Here is a 22,466-nt window from a genome sequence, read left to right as displayed (position 1 = left end):
CTATCGAACGCCCTTACCGTGGAATGACAGGGCCTTAAATAGGACAGGTCCATCGGAATTCTGGAAAGCGTGGCCAAAGACATGATGTTGAGCGCCGACCCATTATCGATGAGCACGTTCGGTATTATGTAGCCCATGTAGCGAGTCGTAATATGCAGTGCTTTCACTGAGCCTCTACCATTTGGCGATATCTCATCATCACTAAAAGAAATGAAATTGTCCGCGTTCAGATTATTCACTCACCTATCCAGCTTCTCAACAGATATGTTGTTTACTAGTAAGCTTGATTTAACACCTTCAACAAAGTGTTCCGGTGTGGCTCTAAATTTAAAAGTAGAGATAAAACCAAGATTCATGCTGGTTGCTTTTTCAATTGTTCTACCATATTATACTCACTATGCTTGATGAATTTTAAGAATTCCTGTGCTTCCTCCTCGTCCACAGGCTTTTTAACTTCTTGTTCAGGCCTAGTTTCATGCTCATCTTTGATCACGTGCATCGGTGCTTTCCCTTTCTGTTTTAAGTCACTATTTTTCTTTGCCGGCTCGACTTCTTTAGAATAACACCTCCCACTGCGGGTGAAATGACCTACTTCTCCAACACTTTCAATTGCGGTTTCGGACTTTTCACCTTCAGGTATGACAATGTTGACATCGTATTTCCACGGTATCGCCTTATTGTCCTTGTAAGGGAAAGGAGATGGCACTTCGATTATCACTTTTGGTTTCATCGGTTCCTTCTTCGCGTCATAATAAATTATTAACGGTCGGTCGGTGCTATACGGGAAATCTGACGATTGATTGTCAGAGGCGCATATTTCTCCTCTATCGGCCTCTTCGCCTTTATAAAAAAAATACCAATCTCCTTATTATCCATCATATTTTGCAGTAATCTCCTGAACTCCTCGCATGACTGAATGTCATGCCCCTCAATACCATGGAATTCGCAAAAACTTTGATCTTTTGCATTTCTTCCTTCGAATACTCTGTTAAGATGACAGAGCACCCCCTTTTCAACTAGTACCTCCCAGATTTTCTGCAGAGGTGTTCTTATTTCAGAAACCCATCTTCTACTTTTCTATTTGTCTTCCTCTCCCACTGCGCTCACATTCCCTTCGATGTGGTTTGGGAATGGGTTCCCGGTCGTACCGCCAACACCATCAAATCACAGAATGCCCGCATCGATGAGTCCTTGAACCCTCCTTTTAAAGGCAAGGCAGTTTTCCGTAGAGTGCCCCTGGTTCCCAGCATGGTATGCACAACTAGCATTTGGATCGTACCATTTCGGGTATAGAGGCTTCAGGGGTGCTATGTAATGGAGAGATATTAATTGCTTCTCCAAGAGTTTTGGGTACAGTTCTCCATACGACACAAGAATAGGAGTAAATTGTGGTTTCTCAAGATTGGGTCTTGCTGCCCTTTGTTCGTTTTTAGGCTGGCCCTAGGAGGGTCTAGTATTTTTTGGGAGTGCAGTGACTGGTCTTTGGTTGTTCGTGGCATATACAGGGTAGGATGGGTAAGGAGGTGGTGTTTGATAGTAAGGGTTTTGAGGAGGGAAATAGAAATTCGGAGGTAGATAATTTTGAGGTCGAGGTTGGTTTGGATATGGGTTTGGAGTGTAATGGCTTCCAACTCTCACCATATGGGTTTCTGGCTCTCTTTTCTTTACGGGTGCTGCCCTTCTTAAACTGTAAGAACCTTCCATCCTTCCATTCTTTATAGCATTTTCAATAAGTTCCCCAGATATCACAATATCCACAAAGTATTTTGTGGCACTTCCTACCAACTTGTCATAGAATGGCGCTTTCAACGTGTTGATGAAAAGGACCGTTATCTCAGTCTTAGTCAGTGGAGGCTCCACTTGGGCCGAGATATCTCTCCACCTTTGCGTATACTGTCTAAAGGTTTCTGTTGGTTTCTTTTCCATCATTTGTAGAGTCATTCGATCAGGCACCATATCCGATACATGCTTGTACTGCTCACAGAATACTGATGCCAAGTCCTTCCAGGATCGAATCTTTTCCCTACTAAGCTGGTTGTACCATTGAAGAGCTGATCCGACTAAACTATCCTGAAAACAGTGTATGAGCAGTTTATCTTCATTCACATAGCCAGTCATCTTTCGGCAAAACATGATGAAATGCGCTTTAGGACATCTTGTCCCATCGTACTTTTCAAAATCCGGTACCTTAAACTTTGGAGGTAAAACTAAATCGGGTACCAAACTGAGCTCTTTAGCGCTCAATGCAGAAAAGATTTCAGTGCCTTCTATCACTTTGAGCCTTTTCTCTAGGCTCCTATATCTCTCCTTTGCATCGTGATCATTCAATTTCAACCTGGCTATCTCTGCTGGGTCGTCCAAATTTGGAACGAGTGGATCAGCAAGACTAGCCCCCGGGTTTGATACAAACATTTCTTGCCCCAAATGAGCAGGTGGCACCGGCCTTGCTCCAGGTCTGTGGGTTCCCCTTGGGTGTACCCTCTTTGTGTTGCGTGGGCATGCGGTAGAGTGAATCCTGGGGGATAGAGCGGATCTTGACTGTGATTAACTCTTGACCGAGGTTCCTCGACGTCAAGGCTCTGCATGGGTCCCTTTCCCTTAACTAAAGCTGACATCATTTCCATCATCTTGGCCATTTGGTCCCTTTGCTCGAGCGATTCTTCTCGAGATCTCACCATTAAGTCTCTTGTCTCTTGCTGCGACTTGGCCAACTGCTCTTGTAATTCCCTTTGAATTCTTTTAATCCTTTCATTGAATTCAGCCTCCATTACTTTAGCTTGTCGGCGTGTCCTATACGAATGACGTGGTTCAAATCTTATGGTATTACAACTGCGAATTGTATCTTTTAACCTCAGCGAACGATTATGGGATATGCAATGAATGAATGAATGAATGTATAAATGTCAAATGAATGTTAGTCATGAAAGAAATGCAAGAAATTGGTGTTGATTTCAAGATAGCCCCTATTTAGGCATTTCATTCATAAAAAGAGTTTATTACAAAAACATTTCGCCATTTTTTGATTCGGGCATTACACGAACTTCCTAGATATATCGCTATATTTCTTTACTCGCTCTAAGAATTCCGATATACTCGATCGTTGGCTCGGCGGGAATTGGCAACTGAGATTCTCTGCTTCATCTGATAGTTGTACTACGTACATGGCTACCCCACGAATTTCATCGATCAAATATCTAAGTTGCATTTCTTTTTCTTAGAGGCCCTCTTCCTAAGTACGAATGTCTCTATCATATTGACTATTCTTTTCTCCCAAAGCCTCCAAGAGAGTATCTAGCTGTTGTTGACGATCTTGCAGCATGTCTTCTATATCTCGTATCCTCTCTTTTAGTTCTTGACGTTTAGATCGACTAGTCATTACCTCGGCAGACACAGCTTCATATTCGGCGTTCTTCTTCCTTAGCTCCATCATAGCTCGTGCAGCCTTTTCTTCTTCTTTCTTCACTTTCTCTTTCCAGAATTCCATTTCTCCTTTGATGTTGCTAATTTTCTCCTTCCATTCCGCTGATGACTTGCCCAACCCACTATTCTTTATTGTGCCTCTTAACTTTTTATTTTCCAGATGGAGGTCCCTTAAGTCATTTCTTACGACTTTAGCTTCTTTTTGTACTTTCTCGGTTCTGGATCTTTCAATCTGAACGTCGATCTTCAATTGGTAGTTTTCCTCTTGAAGAGCACTAAGGTCCCGAGACATCTTGGCCTTTTCTCGTTCAAATTCTTGTCTTGTCATTTCTAGCTCAAATGGCACTTCTTCCGAGAAAGGATTCTGGACGGTGTAATTTGTTGACGAGACGTGCTGACTATTCACCATTTGCTTTCTCCATATGTCGTAATCTTGGGTAAAGGTATCAGCATATAGAGCTAATTCCATGAGATAAATTCTCTTCCAAGACTTTGCGGTATCTCAGACCCTCTTCATATATCCCTCGCTCGCAAAAGCAAACTCGGACTGTGCTAATCCTCCAGTGGCGGGTATGAATTGGTCATGAAGAAAATTGCCTTTGGACTAATAGTGGGGCATATCCAACTCCTCCCCATAATCCGAGTAGTGGCACCCAGTTTTGATCTCCGACCTTGTATAGCAGAACCGAAGGGCGTATCCACGGTGCTCTCCACGTTATATCCTCAACGCGAAGGTTCTGGAAAACTGAGACCCAATGTTGTTCAGTGACTTCCTTTGGCCATTATTTCTTGAGATAAGCTTCCAACAGGGCAAATGTTTTTGAAAACATATGGAACGGTGTGCGCTCTACTTTCCAGAAGTGACTCAAGATCCAAACATTGAGCAACTGCGCGCATCCAATAAATCATCCTTCCCCTTTCCTCCGACAACTACTCAGGGATCTGAAAGTCTCGGCTAAGATAGTCGGGACAGGGTTGATTCCTTGTTTTAATCTTTCGAAGAAATCCACCACCGCAACTTCTATGTGTCCAAGGACTTTCGGGAAGATGATCAAATCGTAAATGGCCAAAGCAAATAGATTTACCCTTTTCAACATGTTGAGATGGTTCAGAACCAAATCTCGTAGGGAAGACCATGGAATGCAAATGGTTTCATTCTTCTTCTTTATCTATTTTTCGGCCCATGCGTCAGTCATATCTGTCAATCTCACTAACTTTTTCTTGAAGGTCATCGACTGACGCTCCTTCACATATACTTTATAAAATTGCGCATTTTCAACATGAAGCAAAGCAACGTACTCCTCTATAGTCGGAGTCATATCTTCTCGATTGAAGGTAAAACATTGTAAGCCGGATCCCAAAATCTGACCATGGCTTGGATCAATCGTTCGTCTACATTGACAGCAATCAAGTTGGCTATGTCCCCATATCTTTCAGTGAAAATGCCCCTAGTGTCTGAATCTCACTGATTCCAAACCCGAACCAAATCTTCAAGGTTATTCTGGTGAACATTCACAGTTACGTGCTCGGGCAGATTGGCAATACATCCCTCCACTAGACTATCCCCTTTTTCTTTCTGAGTTTTTAGAGACCAGTCCCGAACCACGGTATTCTTCTCAGTTGTTTGTATAATTGACTCTTCCATTAGAAACTCATTTTTTTGGCAACCAATCTCTAGTCAACACCTTCCTAATATGATTCCTATAATGCATGATGCAAAATAAGAACACAGAAAAATATCTTGGTTAGTACAACAAATATGAATTACGGAAAATCAAAATAGAAAGTGTAAATGTCAAAGAAATAAAAGGTAAGAGGCGTTTCTCCCATGTACTTATTTTGGTGACTATTAACAGACAGAAGTTCGGCATGGCTCTAATTAGGTGGCTCGTACAGTTCACTATATGCGGTTTCGGTTCTATACAGGTACTCAAATTGTCCGTACTGTCATCTACTAAGATTAGTACGAAGCTTCGGTCGTAACCCATCACAGGCTCACGAGTTCAATTCGAGGGATTACATTTACTTATGCCTATGCGGAGGGATAAGTTAACTCACGAAAGCATAAGTCATATGTAACCCGAAATTATTCACTAGCCTGTGCGGAGGAACGAGTTAACTCACGAAGGCATATTGTTTACTTTCACTTAAACGGACGGGGCCTGGGTATAGAGTTCATGTTATGCAAAGATACACGTGCACGGTGTGTGGGGAGAAACTCACAAACCTTTCATTTTATTTAAACAACTACTAAACTAAAACCATAAAACTTAAAGCTAAAAATCAAAAGGACAAAACGAGTTAAAAAAACATTTACAACATAATGCGAATGCATGACTTTTTTAAAACAAAATTTTGGGATCACGACTAAATATCAATTTGAACAAGGAATTTTGAAAATTTTGACAACACGCATTTAATTCGACTTGACTATAAAAAACGAGTCCCCAGTGGAGTCGCCAGCTGTAGCGACGTAAAAATTTAGCTTGGTCGCTAATTGTGGTGATTTTTAAAGACCGAAGTTTGGTTTTAAAAATAAAGAGGAGTCGCCACCGATCTTTTTTCTAGGTATCATCGGACACCTAATAAATTTATTTTTTTTAAACAAAAGGAAGGCCGAGTTTAGGTCTACATCAAAAGCTAGAGAAAAATTAGGGTTCGGGAGTCAGTTACGCGCGAGGAAGGTATTAGCATCCTCGCGACGCCCAAAATTGGTATCTTGTAAAACACATGTTGTCTTGATTTTCAAAAATACGAGTTCAATGTAACATTTAGTCGTGATCCGGTTGAAACACGAGAAATTTTAATTTTTTTGATTTTTGAGAAGGACATACCGTTTTAACACAAGTCAATTGATGTCCACCCAACATAGCGATGAAATCGATGACTTAATATTAAATCGGTATGTTGCCTTGATTATTAAAATTAATTAGAAAACAAGAATAAAATTTTCGAAATAATGCAAAGCGAAATTGATATGAAATAAAAATAAATAAATGGAAGAGCTAGAAATATGTTGAAGCAAATGATAAATGTGACAATAATATTAAAAACGGTAAAGATGTATGCGATATTAAACGTAATACTAGAATTAAGCATGAAAGGGAAACAATGAACGTATATACATAATGATGATATTAAGAGTATGTACGTAACATATATGAAAAATATATACATAATAGTAAAATAAAATAATAAGTGATAATAATGAAAATAATAGGTATAGTAATAAATAAAATGATATACAGAAATAATACTAGATATAAAATATGTATGCAAGAATAATAAAATATATGTACTAATATTAATAATAAATATAGTAGGAATTAAATAAATGTAATAATAATATATATATACAATATGGTATTAAAAATACATATACATATAATAGTATTTAATAATATATACATAAGATGATATGGAAATATGTACATAGAATAGTATATAACAAATATAAATAATAATATTGAAAATATATATACATAATATATATGATATATACATATACATTAGAAATGATAACAATATAAAATGAATTTATTAATACGTTTCATATATACGTACGTATATGGGTATAAATAATAAGGATATTAGAAATACTTAATATGTAATATTTGAAATATATTCATAATATAAAAATATTTATATATAATGTAGTATTAAAATATATACACAATATATACGTATTAAGAATAAAAAAAACTATTGATAATACTTCATAAACATATATATATACTAAAAATATATATGATAATATATAAAATATAATATTAAAAACACATGTTAATAATATATGAAAAATATATATATAATATAACATTAAAATATTTGCATAATATATACATATTAGAAAAAACGACTAATAATAATGCCACATAAGTATGTACATAAATATATTAAATACATATACATATATATAAAAGATTATACATTAAGATATAGTAATAATGATAATAATAGTGATAATATTAATAATATTAGAAAAAATAGTAATAATATTTAATAAAGTAATGAAAATAAATAAGAAAGGACTGAAATAGAACTAATAACAAAGTTTTGGGGCCAAAATTAAAATAAAGGTAAACAAGAGGGTCCATTCAAATGCGAATGCAACTGCAGAGGGGTAAAAGTGCAATAACCCCAGTTTCTTAAAACTACGTCGTATCAATGAGGATCCACTTGAATTTCAAGCGAAAATATGGGGTCGATTTAAAAAATTATGGGAACTTGATCGCAAAACAATGAAAAAACGGAAGGGTCGAAAGCGCAAATAGCCCTTCAGCACAAAAACACGCGGATCCTAGCGGGTAGGGTCGGGTCAACCCGATCAGTGATGAAACAACGTCGTTTCAGTGCTTAAGTGCAGGGCCTAAAACAACGCCGTTCCAGACCCCTATAAAAGTTAAAAAAAATTTGAAAAAAACATCATTTCTGCATGGGGAAGAAAAAAAAAGAAAGAAATTTGTTTTTTCTCTGCAAGGGCTCCAGTACCGATCCTGGGTCCGGTCATCGTCCCGCCGTGGCTCCACTGTACGGTGGCCAGAAATTTCCCTCAGGTAATTTTTCCTCCCTTTTCTTTATTTATCTTTATTTAATATGTGTATGTGTTGTTTCTAATGAGATATAGATGATATATGCCAAGAAATTCAAGAAAAAAAACAAAAGAAAAGAGTAAAATCCAAACGGTAAATAGACCTTTAGATCGGTCTTTTATACTTCTTGCTGTAGGTTCGGGCTTTGTTGAAACCTTTTGCTGTTATTTTCCTCTTATGTTTCAAAAGAAAGAAAGCAAAAAATCCCCCCCTTTTACAAATTTTCATTCAGTTTTATAGTCTATTTTGTCACACTGTCTGTTTTCTTTTTGTTGCTGTTACGTGTCCTTCTTGTTTTGCAGGTGGAGCAGGTGGTGGATGTGGCAGACGGCATGGGTGTTGCGACGCTGAGGTGACTTTGTCGATGGGGTAGGTGGCTAGGGTTTCATACCATTCTGTTTTGGTTTTTCTTTGATGTTGGGCTAGGTCTAGATTTATTGGGCTTGATTATTGAGCTCCGGGAATGGGTTTGAAAATGGGTTAAGGGGTTTAGGTAATTGGTATTTAGGTTATGTTGTTTGGGTTAGTTGGGCTAATGGTTGTTAATGGGTTTGGGATTTTAAGGTTTATTTGTAAGGGTTTTAATGTTGGGTCAAAATTGGGCCTCAAGAATGATTTTAGCAGTTAAACGTTTGAATGGAATGTTTGAAATTCTTTAAAATATTCTTGAATTAGTCTGATTAATGTTCATGGTCCATGACATTTTCAGAGCAGGTTGGGTCTAATTGGCAGTTGGAGGAATTATATCAGCATCTTTTACGGCATATGCTTCAGAGCATCTTGTAGTTAGGTCATTCTTGAAATGTTGTGAAGACCGAGACACCACGCAATCAAAGAGGGAATGTTTCTTATGTTGATTAAAGGCTTCAAATTTGTTCATGGTAGTTATCACCACTGACATTTTTCTCTTTAATCTTTCATTTTATTTAAGATATAATCACAACAATTGATTTGTAAAATACTGAAGAAAATTTTGTCGAATCATACAAACAAATTTTCTATATGAGCTGTTTGTTCCTTTCGTTGTAACATCATTCTTTCAGTTTCAGAATTAGTACTCCATAATTCAATATTTTCACACACATTTGAAATTAAGGAATAGATCCATGCTTTGGAGACACCACTAAAAATTGTTATACTGGTTGATTGTGTAATGTTGGTAGGTAGGCTCATAAGAAATAGTGGAGTCATGGTCATAGTTTATCATTGCCGTCATTCAATTCTCTCTTCTTAAAGAGGATTCAAATGTTGATGATGCCACCATTGAAATATTCATATTCCAAGAAAAGAAAAAAGTTATTTGGACTAATTATAGAGATGCCCCTAAGTTTAGTCAAAAATAAAAAAAAATCACGTGTTAATCACCAAATGGACTAATGTACCACATCAAAATCCATTACTAGATTAACAGAATTTTTTACAAGAAGGATGCTATTTTAGATGACCTATTGTGTGTAATTATATTATCAAATAAAAGCTAAAGAAAAAAATCAATAAAGACTATTTTGATCAAAATTTTGAGTATTGATACACATGTAATTTCTCTATTTACTTTTGTGATAGTTCTCTTCTTGAATTATGCTATTTATGTTTTTAATTATATTATTTATACTTACATTTTGTTTATTATTGATTTAGGGAATAACGGGAGAAAAAATTTATTTTTAAAAAGTTTTGCGGTTTGGTCTTTAACACAGTGCAACATTAGTGAGCTATAAACCTCTATTTTAGGCCCATAATATGTCGATTCGAAGAAAATTGAAAATTCTAATTAAAGTTTTTTCACGGATGAAGCCCAGAAACATTAAGAAGACATCATAAACGACCTGGAAGTTTGATGCGAAAATTGCTAAAATATCTTGAAATTTTCTTCTTTTATATAATTAATTATACTTTTATATTTTCTCCAATATATTATTTTTGCACTATAAATAGACATTATTAGATTAAGATTGGAGAACTTAAACATAGTCACTTTTAATTTAATTTTATTTTCTTTATTTTATGAGTTTCTTTTTACTTTATTTTAATTTTTAATTGCAACCCTTTATCTTTATTATTTTACTTATTTATTAAAGAAATAAAATTATTATTAATCTCGGTGGATACAAACCTATTTACTGGTTTCTATTAATCTTAATTATATTTTTTTCAAGTAGTTGTAGGTTTAACGACAAGTACCCGTGTAAATTACATAACAAAAAATTGGACACTTACGTGGTATTTATAAAAAAAAATAATCTAAATAAATAAAAGACTAAGAAATTAAAATAAATGTCTGGGGATATGTTTTCTCCCATTATTTACAAGAACAATTTCATATTCTACTCCAATATTTGATTAAGCAGTTGCACCGGGGCTTGCTTTGCCGCCAGGGCTTGCTTTGGAGGGCCCTGCTTGGCCACCGGGGCTTGCTTTGCCGCCAGGGCTTGCTTTGGCGGGGCCTGCTTGGCCACCGGGGCTTGTTGCGGCAGGGGCTGCACATATAGGAGGGTTTTGCTTGCCACTAAGTTTGGGACTGACATTGGAACATTGGGATATGGCAGGTCCATCGGGTCCAGTGTAAGTCAGGTCAATGTCTGCGAGTTCCACACCTTCACATGGGAATCCGGCGCTGCAAAAAAGCTTCACAGCTTCTTTACCTGCAGCAGTGCCTCGGATGTTCTTGAAGCTAATATTGCTAAGCTTAATTCGTGATGGATTCTGTATTAACGCAACAATAATAATGCGTTAGATACCCATTTAACCCTTTCCACTCTATCAAAGATTTGGTGAAGTACATACCTTTAAATCGCATTGATTCCATGGGCAATATTGTTGGTCGATAATGATAGGATTGCTAACATTATCCATCGTTATATCTTCAAAATGCATATCCGATGCTGTGCCGGGATAAGAGGCTGGCCAACTTTTGATTCTAACACCATTCATAGTATTAGTGATGGTGCAGTTCGCGATTTTAATTCCGGCAACCGGTTCTTCACCTTGGAACTTTCCGAGACTGCCGATACTAATACCATGACCAGGACCGCAGCTAATTCCATTGACGACCACATTCTTAGAACCATCACCCAAAGAAACACAATCGTCCCCCGTTTTTATCTCCGAGTGCAGAATAGTGACTCCATCTGATCGCCCGATGTGAATTCCATCGGTGTTTAAGCTATGCTCGGGGTTAGTGACGGTGAAATGCTCGAAAGTAATGTTTTTGCATCCCAAAACATTAACATTAAACTGTTTGCTGTCTTTGGTGGTTATATCATGTATATAGGCGTTCGTCAGAAAATTGAATCTTATGTTCTGTCTCAAATCAGAACAGAGAAACATGAATATTAGGTTTAGAGTAAAAAGAACAAATTACTGCGTGGGGAAAGAAAACCTTACAATGGGAAATAAAGTACACTTTTTATTTTTATGACAGTCGTTCTTGGACCAAGCAAGGGCTCCTTGGCCATCGAAAATACCACCGCCGGACATCGTAAACCCTTCGATGTGGTTGAACATAACCCAGATATCGTCTTTGAAATGACTAGGATCAGGCGGAGCCTTTATGGTGCCTTGAACTTGAATATCGACAGGACCCTTGCATGGACCTTCCAGGACTGCTCGACTTAAAAGGAACGTCCCTGCAGGAATCACTATTTTGGACGGAGCTGGCGATGCGCATGCTTCTTTCCACGCATTCAGCAATGGCTAAACACACACACACACACACCATTTAAAATCTATATATTCCACCGCTGACGAATAAAATGAAGTGCGTTTTATGCTTAGTTACCTGACTCAAATCTGTTTTCTCATCGGGCTTTGCTCCAAATTGGGCAACTACATCCAAAGTAACACCTCCTCCACCTCCCGGTGCACCTCCCTGCGCTCCACCCTGCGCACCTCCAGCAGATTGAGCACTTCCAGCAGGTTGAGCACCACCAACAGCTCGGGGTTTAACGGTTGAAGGGAAAAGCAATAATAATACTGAGATGGCAGTGATAATCTCTTTTACACCCATAATCTTTTTTCTCTTTATTTATATTTTTAAATGAGAAATTGTTGTGGAGAAGCAGTGAGTATGGATTTAGTGTCTGTTTGAAACCATTTATATAGTGAAGTTGAGAAAGCTACAGCCAACCAAAGGCTTTCTAATTTTATCATTTTGATTAAAATTCGGACATTCTTAGCGGAATTGTTATTATGAAATACCCACATGAAACTACATTTTGTGAGAAATAGTTCATCAATAAATTATATTCTACATTTATAAAATTCATTAAGATCTTCACAAGCTGAATAAATATTGTTTTTTTAATAGTGTAATGTTCCAAACTATTACATAGGCGAATTTAAGGTGCTTTCAAGGCCCTGGCCCCTAAAATAAAAATAGTGTGTTTGTGTATATATATATATATGTTTCAGTAAAAGATATAAATTTAGAGAATAAAATAGAATAAAAAAAATACAGGGTGGCAAAAATATAAAATATATGTGCTTTCAATTTTCTTAATAATTGACATATTTGAGAGAAATTTTAGATTAAGTTCAGGTGACTTGATATTTACGAAAAACTGAAAGAGTTTAAAAATATATATTCATTTGTAAAATGAAAAAAAAAATGAAGAACGTAAATTTGTTTTTCCTTTTTTATCAATGTAAAGGTGTAGGGGTTAAATTAATTTTATCTGATATAATTATTATATATAATGTAGTTAAATTGCTCAAACAACGTTCCACCCTTAACCATGTTGGGTCTTCGGACTACCTTCATGTACAATGCTTAACTTGTTTTTAAACATATTTCGTATATTCATGTTGAGTCTTCCTTTCTTTTTGTTTAGAAAAGACAAAAAAAAACAGCAATCAACGGCGCAAATCATTAGCTCCAGGCATGGCCAAAGATCCCTACCAAACTATGAAACTCACCACCTCAGTGTGTGAGACATTCCTTCGATCGTCAAATCCCATAAATTATGTGTTGTTTCCCATTCCCTTCCCCAAAGGAGAAAAAGAAAATTCAATCAGAAACCCGTTAAGCTGGTTTACAACCTTACTCATAGGTAAATGCAGGAGGGAGTAACTTCGGATCATCCACATCCTCTCCTATGATTAATGATCGTCTAATTGGTGAACATGTGGAGGGGTATAATATGAGATTATTACAAACAAAAAACTATAACATCAAAACTCTGTTTCAAATCTTCCATTTCAGTATTTCATGAAGAAAGCAGCAGACTATTTCAATGTTTCACACTAATACCTCACGTACAATCTGACTGAAACACAAACTCAAATAATGGAAGAGAAGAAAACAAGGCATACTTTGCCACAACCGTTACAGAACACAAAACCTAGCCTCACATGAAATGCATCACACATTTCTGTTTATATCAAAAAAAAAAATACCAAAGCAGCTCTAACTCAAACCTCAAGCCTTGACACAAAATCCCTTCTTATCTCTAACTCTAATTTTTCTTCTTCAAAACAGGCACTCTAGTTAGCTCTAGATAACCAACTTTGTATTAGTGAGGGAATTCACAGATCACCTGCTTCACAACATATCTTCACCTACAGTATTGCCATAAACTGAAATCATCTTTTAGGTAGCGATTCCTGGATCCAATACAAAATAAAATTTGTGTAAGAGTAAAGAAACCAACTCAAGAATATGTTTTTAAAAACACCTTAGTAAAAAAATAAAAATGCAATTAAAACTCTTGGAAAAAAATTCTTGATTCCTTAATAATCCCTAAAAAAATTTTTGATTAAATGTTACCCATTTAACTGTTAACAATGCTAATATGACATATTGATATGGCAAACGATGTTGATGTAACATGCCACATCAACAAAATTTTTAAAAAGAATCTATTGCACTAACGTAAGCAAAAAAAAAAAAGGTCCAAATTCAATGAATCTAAATATATTATTATCCAGATTTATTCAAGATGAATGCAAAACTATAAAAAAATATTTTTAAAATTATAAAAATTAATAAAGGATTAAAAATTTTAATATGTAAAAATTCAAATAAAATATTATTAATAATTTATAAATATTTCAAAAAATTATAAAAAAAGTTTCCGAATTTTCGAAATATCTTAAAAATTATAAAATATGAAACTGAAAGATGAAATTTTTGTATACATTCATGTTTTTATGCCTTGAAACATGAAACTGTTGTGTTTCATATTTTTTTAATTTTAAGGTTTTTTTAAAAATTTAGAAACTTTTTATAAATTTTTAGCGTTTATAATTTTTTGAAATATTTCTGAATTATTAATATTTTTATTTTTTTACATATTTAAATTTTTATAATTTTTTATTAATTTTTATAATTTTAAAAATATTTTTATAGCTTTTCACTCAAATAACTATATATCCATATTCAAATGCATCTGAACAAACAATTGTCTAAATTCATTTTAGATATATATATATTGTCTATATTCATTCTAGATATATATACTTTTATTAATTTTTTATAATTTTTACTTTTTTTTAACGTCAACATACCACATCAACACCACTTATTTTTTTATTTTTTTACTGATGTGATATGCAATGTCAATATCGTTAATGATTAAATCGGTCTATTGATAGTTTCCGTTAACGGAAAAACCTAATTAATTTTTCAGGTCATTAGAGGCTCAATAAGATGAACTTTTTACCTATAGACTTAATTATATTTTTATCTTTTTTTCTAAGGACATTTTTCACGCTTAATCCTTTTTTAAAACTATTGAGAAACATGTTTTGTTAATTTCTAAGTAACAAAGATAGTATTAAAGCAATCACAAGTGCATCAGAGATTTCAAACTTAAATTATGATGGAACTAACAATGGTTTCCACTTGCCAGTTGGTGAAGCTCATTTATTGCAATGATACACATCAGAAGGCAATCTAATTATGAAACTCTGCACATAATAAACCAATAATAGACTTTGAGCCTATGACCCTTTTCATTAGCCAACAAGCAAATTCTTGTAGAATTCCTGCTCATCAAAAAGATCCAATTCTAAAAGAACTTTAGAATTGCCAGCCCACTTTTTCAATAATATGCTTGATTCTATTCCTGGATTAGATTCTCAAGTAGTTTCTTCCCTAGATGATCATGAAAGAATCTCTCTTTTCCCTTTCTTTTCAAAACCAAATGTCAAAATAATCCTCTCTTTTCTTTTCTTTTTTTCCCTTCTTTTGTATCCAAGGAATTCAATCCTTCAAATCTATAAATCTCCAATTGTTGCTGAAAGCCAAAAGTGAAACTTTAGAACATTCCACCTCTGTGCAAGTATGGTTTACATTTTGGCTCCTCTAATGATCATCCCAAATATCAATCTACTTCTTCAGTCTAATCATACTACTTTTAGCTCATTTAAATTGTCATTCAAAGTAAATTACAGGGCTAACAAATATGCATTGATGTCCTACATCAACTGATAACTTTCATTCTACTTTTGTTAATACAAATTTCATAATTAATATGTGTAAAGTAAAATCAAACCAGCAATCCTCCACAAAATGAACAAAGTGCAAATTCAAGTTGCACCCAAATACAGGTAACAATAATGATGATAATAATAATAATAATTGGTTTGATGTTTTTCTAGTGGCTACCTAGCATCTTTTGGGTGTTTTACAACATTTGTGAAGACGAGTTTTCTAAGAGACATAAGGCTACTTCACAGCGCTGGAGCCTTCAAAACAAGGCAATGAAAAATTTTTCACCTTAAATGAAACAAATGATAATGTACATTTAGGTTTTTCTTAATAAGTAAAAATGTATTATTAATTACTTGTTAGCCCAAGTCTTCCCCAATGCTAATTCTTTTAAAAGAATACAGTAACTATTAAGCTTACTCGATGGATGTCCTTATCCTAAATTTGACAGGGCAGCTCTATTTCTAAAAAGCACACCTTTTATACTCAAAGACAAATGTATTCTTCTTCTATTGAATTAAAAGCATGGGTTCTAAACAAATATAACTAGAACAAACAGAAAAGATACTTGACTAAGGCATCCCCTTATTTGTCTTCTACCTTTTGAAAAGATATTAGTTCGAGTATATTATACAATGGATAGATACAAACTAATGCTTTTTTTACAACAAAATATACTGTATCTGGCTCTCTTATTAGTACCTCCCACGTTTTTGTGACCTTAAATTAAATAAATGAGGAAGCAAGGAGTAATGAAAGAGTCCCATAAGCAAATTATGGGGTCTCACAGAAAAAGGAAAAAAAAAAGAAAAGACTAGATACTAGTGACAAGTCAGGAAAACAGAGTGATACACCTCTGTCAATATCAAAAGAAAATTGGTTGAAGTTCATGATCCATGTCATAACAGAAAAAACAATGCTAAACCACACTAATGCAAGGCCCAAACTCGACTCATTCCTATTTTCCATTCAATTTCTGACATCCTTCTTTAAGCACTTCACCAATTTTATGCTTACAAACCCGACAACACCATAATCAAGAGGAAAGATTGTAAAATGGGCATTAGACCACCAAATATGGTTAGAACGAAAGGACAAACAAAGTTTTAGGGTAAATTACAAGAGAAGAGGGCAAAGGTAGCACTTAGAGGCATGTGAAAGTTTAAAGGAGAGAAGTAATTTTCCAAGGCAATCATGTAATTGTTATGATTATATTAAAGTTAAGATTTGTAGGTGCCATGAAAAATGAATGTGACAGAAACATAGAACTCTTGCAACCAGTTATCAGGGAATCGTATCTATGTGTGTTAGTTTGTATGGACTGATGTGAACGTTACATATTTTTTCAAATTGCTTAGGCAAAACCCGAACAAGTAATTTGACTTTTGAAGTTAATAGCATGCAATCACTAAAAAATGCCTGTCCAAAATAATAAATTGACATATTCACAATAATCGTATCTATAAATCAAATATCAAAGTGCAACTATTATGGAACTTCCACTTAGAATATACCAGAACTTAATATGCTCAAGCAAAGGTGAAACTGAAATGTCTAGTGAAGAAGTTTGTAAATCATTAATATGCTTTAAACTTTAAAAAGACTGAGGAGATATCAAGGAATGAATGATTGATCACAATTCAAGTAATGTCAGGGCTAGAAGATCATAAAAACATAAGATAACCAATAAGCGGCTGAAAAGACTATGAATGGTGTGGAAAAGTTAGAAGGACAAGAAAACTGAAGAGAAGGTGAAAAAGAGATATACAAATAGGAGGGAAAGAGAATCACATGGAAGAATGAGTAGAGAGAGAATGTAATTCAACAACTGAATATCTAAACAATGCAACACAAACTCTTTAAGAAAATTATAAATTTAAGCGCATATAGTTTAATACCTGTAAATCCTCACATACATACAAAATAATGAAAATAAAGCTAAAAGTGAAACTAATTTTAGGAAAAAGTTGTGCATTCAAAACCCTCGAACCAGGGGCTTGGAAATGGAAAACACTAATTGACAGCCAAAAATAACCAACTCAACTTGTCCAAGGACAAACACTTTAACAACAGAACTGCTAAACAATAAGATAGGTCAGAAGTGTTCAAGTTTGTTTATGCTATTGTTACATTAAGATAAGTATCTTTGTAAAAGCCAACAATTACTTTCACTGACCAATATTAATATCATACCTTAAATTTTTAGTAGCATTCCTGACTCAACAGAAAACTTTGTTATCTTTTTTTTTCCGTTCTTAGAGATTCAATTTATCAAAAGTTACCAAATTATTCAGAGACGTCACATGAACTGTCAATTGTAGATGATATACACATTTAATATACACAACTACACTCAATTAATTAATGAATGAATCATATGGTCATTATGTACAGAAAGTTGTATATCAATCTTGACAGAGAAGGTTCTTCTAAAACTAGCAAGCACGTCATGCAGCTACTAAGAAATGAAAGATCATATCACTAAGAGGAATGGTGTTTGCCAAATTAAGACCTAACCCAAATATTAGCTAAAAGAGTCCTCGTACGAAACTATTTTCTTTCGTTCTGCTTCTGAAACACTTAAAAAAGATTGTGCTACTAAACTCCTATTAATATCAATACTGATTCTTTAAAACATTTACAATGAATTTTTCTCAAGCTGAAAATTATTTATAGAGAGATTTTAGATGCTAAGTATGAAGTCTTACCTCTATTTGATTGTCTCCTATTAACGCTATAACCACCAACATACCCAGGAGAACTTTTACCCGAAACATCAGAAGCAGCACCACCAAGTACATACCCAAAGGAACCAGAATCATCTTGCTCAGATGTTGATGATCTCCAAGTGGTATCCCCATAAACTGAAGCACCACCATAAATATCTGCAAAGGCTCCATCATAACCACCATTTGATGCTACATATGATGATGTTGGTGCCACATTGGTCCCACTGTTTCTCCCATACCCTGCGGTCCCCAACCCAAAGCTATTATCACCAGTTCCATAGGCAAAATTCGCACTATTGCTAGAAACATTATTCCCTCCAACTTGACTAGAAATTGCAGAACCCCAATTAATTCCACTATTTCCAATGGAACTTCCTCCTATACTACCACTTCCAGATCCCATATATGCACCAGAACTACCAGCATTTGTGTTATAATTGAGCCCCCCATTTCCCCAAAGATTACGGGTCACTGAGCTGAAAAAGGAAGTATTACCTCCAGTAGTCCCACCACATCCAATAGGACTACCAAATCTATTGTTATTGCCAATATAGTAAGGGCTCAATCCCCGCCCATAGTTCATATTACTAGTAAAGTTTGCACTATTTCCAAAACTTGGGTTCAACCCTGGCTCAAAGTTCATGCCCATTCCATAACCAGAACCGAAAGGAGGAAACACACTTCGACCACCAGCAATTGGACTAAATCTACCATCCATCCTAAGTCCATAGCCACCAACACTACTTGGAGTATATCCCTGAGTGTAGCCATTAAGAAAGCTGTTAACTCTATTCAGACCATAGTTATATCCACTAAGGGGACTACGACTGGGGCCAGGAGATAACTCTTTGGGAACTGCCCGTTTAACCTCAACCATTTTACCATTCAGTTCATGGAAATTTTTTAGCAACACTTTCTCCACCGCCTCCTCTAAATCATAAGTGATGAATCCAAAACCCCTAGGCCTTTGGGTGTTGTGATCATACATCACTACAACATCTGTGATATTTCCAAACTGATCAAAGTACTTCTTAAAGTCGCTCTCTGTGACTGTAGATGCTAAACCACCAACAAAAATCTTTTTTGTGCGACCCGGGCCAGGTGAACCATGGGTGCTACTGGTGCTTCTACTCATAATGTTCTGGTCATCCCTAGGAACTGCCTTTTTTGCTTCCACCTGAGCACAGGTAACTAAATGATGAAAATAAATCTTAAACAGCTCAAATTCTTTCAGCTAAAAATAAGTAATTATACCAAATTAAGAGAACTACAAACATAACCAATAGCAATCGCAAAGAAAAAGATAAAAAAAGAGGAAGCACAATTACTCTTGGCTCAATTTTGAAATTTAGTTGGACTCAGAACCGGAATTTTACGAATTCCTGCAATTAGATATCTGGTTCATAACACCAATAAGGAATTGAATCTTCACTTCTTGCTTCAATAAGCTAATAGCACCAATGAAAAGTACATTGGACAACATTAATCTAAAACGTAGTGCTTAAAGATCAACAACTTACCATCCTACCATCGATGTTGTGTTTCTCCAATATAACTCTCTCAGCAACAGCTGGGTCAGAGAAAACAACGAAACCAAAACCACGGGCACGCCCTGTGGTCCGATCCTTCATGATCACTGCCTCGACCACCTCACCAAAGGTACTGAAATACTCCTTGAGACGCTCTTCATTGGTGTCCCAAGATATCCCACCAATAAATAGCTTACCATTCCCAGACATCGTTTTCTGCAATATAGAACTAGTTCTGTCATTACAAAGTCCAAACTATCCGCAAATGCAAATCAAATGCTAACTTCAACATAAAAGGCCAAATTCCATACTGGATCCAAAGTAATCCATGAAAATTGCATTGCAACAACAAGGACCAATCAAAAACCAATAGCATACCATTCCTTCTTGGAAAATCAAATTAATAATAAAGAATCAAAATTGCGCATTTTATTGACTAAAGCCATCCAATCACAATAATGCAGATACCATTCACTACCTTTTATTTTAACAACAAAAAGTGTAATTCGACACAGAATGAAAATTTTCTGAATGAAAATTTTCTCTCTGATTCAAAATTTAGAAACAAACAGATCCTTCCACGATCAATCAATCGACCAATCCAGAATTTAACTTCACCAGGAATCTAGAAATGAGAGGGCCAAAAAAAAACAAAAACAGATGGACGATCAATCAGAAACTTGATACAGTTTTATATATTTATTGGAAATTTAAGCAGAACATAAAATCCAAACCCAGATTCGTCGCAAAAAAAAAAATAGAAACCCACCAATCAAATGAAACTCAAGTGCCAAAACTTGCAAAAATCTATGATCTGTGAGGAGGCTTGATAAGAATAAGAATAGAGGAGGTTAATTTCATCCCCTTTCTTCTCTTCTATTTTCCTTGCCCCCTTCAAATAATATGTTCTCTTGTCAATTGTGTCCTTTCTTACAAAAAAATCTAATCCATTTTTTTCTTTGCAACCCAGAATTCAAATTTAGTAATTGTACAAATTTACATTCAACCAATAAAAAATAGGAAAAATAAAACTTTAGGGAGAAAGAGAAAAATGGAAGCTTTGCAAAGATTCCTGTGAGGAATATATATAGCGAAATACAGATTGATTTTCTTTTCTATTTTTATTTTGTATATTTTACAAATTTTCTAGGAATTTTTTTTATCTAATAAATTTGGCAAGAGGAGAGTTGCTTGTCCTCCTAGTTTTATACTTATTGGCGATGTTTTACTCTACGCCGCATCTTCATACCCCTCGATGGTTCTCCTTTGCATGCATGAAAGTTTCCAACCCTATGCACTTTCACTGTGATATTGTGGCGTAGTTTCTAATAAATCAAACCGTCTGATCTTCATCATATCTTTTTTCATTTCTTTCGTCAATGGAATTTAGTAGAGACCGTTGATATGTTTGATTGACTCTGATTCTGGTGGGGTCCTTAGCCTAACAGTTTTACCATTTTCTTATGAAATTAACAGCAACACATTTTTCATTTAAATCTTATATCTCTAGTCGATTGAGTCTTGATTTAGATATATATTATTGTCCAGTGGCAAAGTCAAAATCGAATGAAATTTTAATTTTTAATAGTTTATATATTTATAATTTTTAAAGGGGATAAAGTGCAATTTTACTTTTATTAATTTAAATTTTTTAAAAATTTTAAAAGGCTTAAATAGTAATTTTCCATTTTAGGGGGGCGAGTCCCTGTCAGCGCTCTTAAATTTGCCTTTGTTATTGCCAATGCAAAAGGATGTGAGTCGCGACGTGTGTTCTGTCTCCATAAATCCTATGAATTTCAATTCACAACTCTTAAAGCAATGTTCATATGGTACCTAAAAAATAAAAAATGGTCCACATGGTCTGGGGTAGACCACACGACCATAGGACCCACACACCCCTATACACGACCGTGGGAGAAGAGAACAATACACCCACATGAGCACAATGGATCATGGCCTGTCGACACAGTCGTGTGGTACACACGGTCTAGATATACGAGTGTGTCATGGACCGTATGAATACTGGAGCCAATTTTTCAATTTTCTTTTGACACACATGGTTTGAGTGGATTCATATGGCATGACGACATGGTTGTGTGGTGTACATGGCCTATGCACACGGGCGTGTCCCAGGTCATGTGAACAAACAATTTTTAAAAGTTTTTTATAAGCCACACGGCCTTAGTGAGATACATGCCAGCCTACATGGCCATGTACCCTTTTTTTAAAGCTAGATTATTTTATTTCTATTTTCTTTTGTTCTTTCCTACCCCATTTCACCAAACTCAAACTCTAATTGCCGCTTTATCTTCGCCACTGTCACGTATCCAAAAGTCCCCTGAACTATCTTTATTTTTATTTTATTTTCCAAACTTATATGTTTATTATGCATTTTATTGTTATTTTTTCGACTGTTTTTCTATTTATTTTGTCATCTTTTTACCTTTTTTTTGTTTACTTTCTTATTTGTATGCTTGAAATCATGTACTTAATTTAAGATCTCCTACTTTTCCGGATTTCACTATTTCGGCGAAATCATTCAAATTCAAAGCAGTTTTAATTCTCTTCCTCACTTATGATATTTTGCTTATTGTGTTTACATTTATTTGTACATTGAGGTCAATGTACATCTTAAGTGTGGGGAAGATTTTATATGTTTATGCGATACAATCCTTGAATTGTTTTCTGTGTTTAAGTAATTTTCTCAAACCTAACATTAAAGTTAAATTTTTTAAGTTTGGAGTTTTTATTGATTCTATTTGGGATT

General features: G+C 35.0%; 2 protein-coding genes across 3 annotated transcripts; both read right to left on the bottom strand.

Annotated features, from left to right (window-relative positions):
• Positions 1-10,202: 10,202 nt before the first annotated feature.
• LOC107923683 (exopolygalacturonase) lies at positions 10,203-12,074 on the bottom strand. Its single transcript, XM_016853861.2, has 4 exons — positions 11,791-12,074; positions 11,397-11,705; positions 10,797-11,312; positions 10,203-10,715 (listed from the first exon to the last, which is right to left on the bottom strand). Exons 1-4 carry the CDS (start codon positions 12,016-12,018, stop codon positions 10,353-10,355), a joined length of 1,416 nt encoding a protein of 471 aa, XP_016709350.2. The 5' UTR covers positions 12,019-12,074; the 3' UTR covers positions 10,203-10,352.
• Positions 12,075-13,142: 1,068 nt separating this feature from the next.
• Positions 13,143-20,974, bottom strand: LOC107924715 (heterogeneous nuclear ribonucleoprotein 1). Of its 2 annotated transcripts, XM_016855284.2 has the most exons (5): positions 20,469-20,974; positions 20,178-20,324; positions 19,691-19,915; positions 18,150-19,347; positions 13,143-13,613 (listed from the first exon to the last, which is right to left on the bottom strand). In XM_016855284.2, exons 3-5 carry the CDS (start codon positions 19,907-19,909, stop codon positions 13,600-13,602), a joined length of 1,431 nt encoding a protein of 476 aa, XP_016710773.2. In that variant the 5' UTR covers positions 19,910-19,915; positions 20,178-20,324; positions 20,469-20,974; the 3' UTR covers positions 13,143-13,599. The 2 variants fall into 2 exon arrangements, with proteins under 2 accessions (XP_016710773.2, XP_016710774.2); XM_016855285.2 differs by lacking the exon at positions 20,178-20,324.
• Between the last annotated feature and the right edge of the window lie 1,492 nt (positions 20,975-22,466).

The sequence above is a fragment of the Gossypium hirsutum genome, chromosome A11 (genome assembly GCF_007990345.1).
Source record: "Gossypium hirsutum isolate 1008001.06 chromosome A11, Gossypium_hirsutum_v2.1, whole genome shotgun sequence".
Lineage (NCBI taxonomy): Eukaryota > Viridiplantae > Streptophyta > Magnoliopsida > Malvales > Malvaceae > Gossypium > Gossypium hirsutum.
The sequence above is the reverse complement of the archived record's forward strand: the minus strand, read 5'-3'. Positions and strand labels throughout refer to the sequence as shown.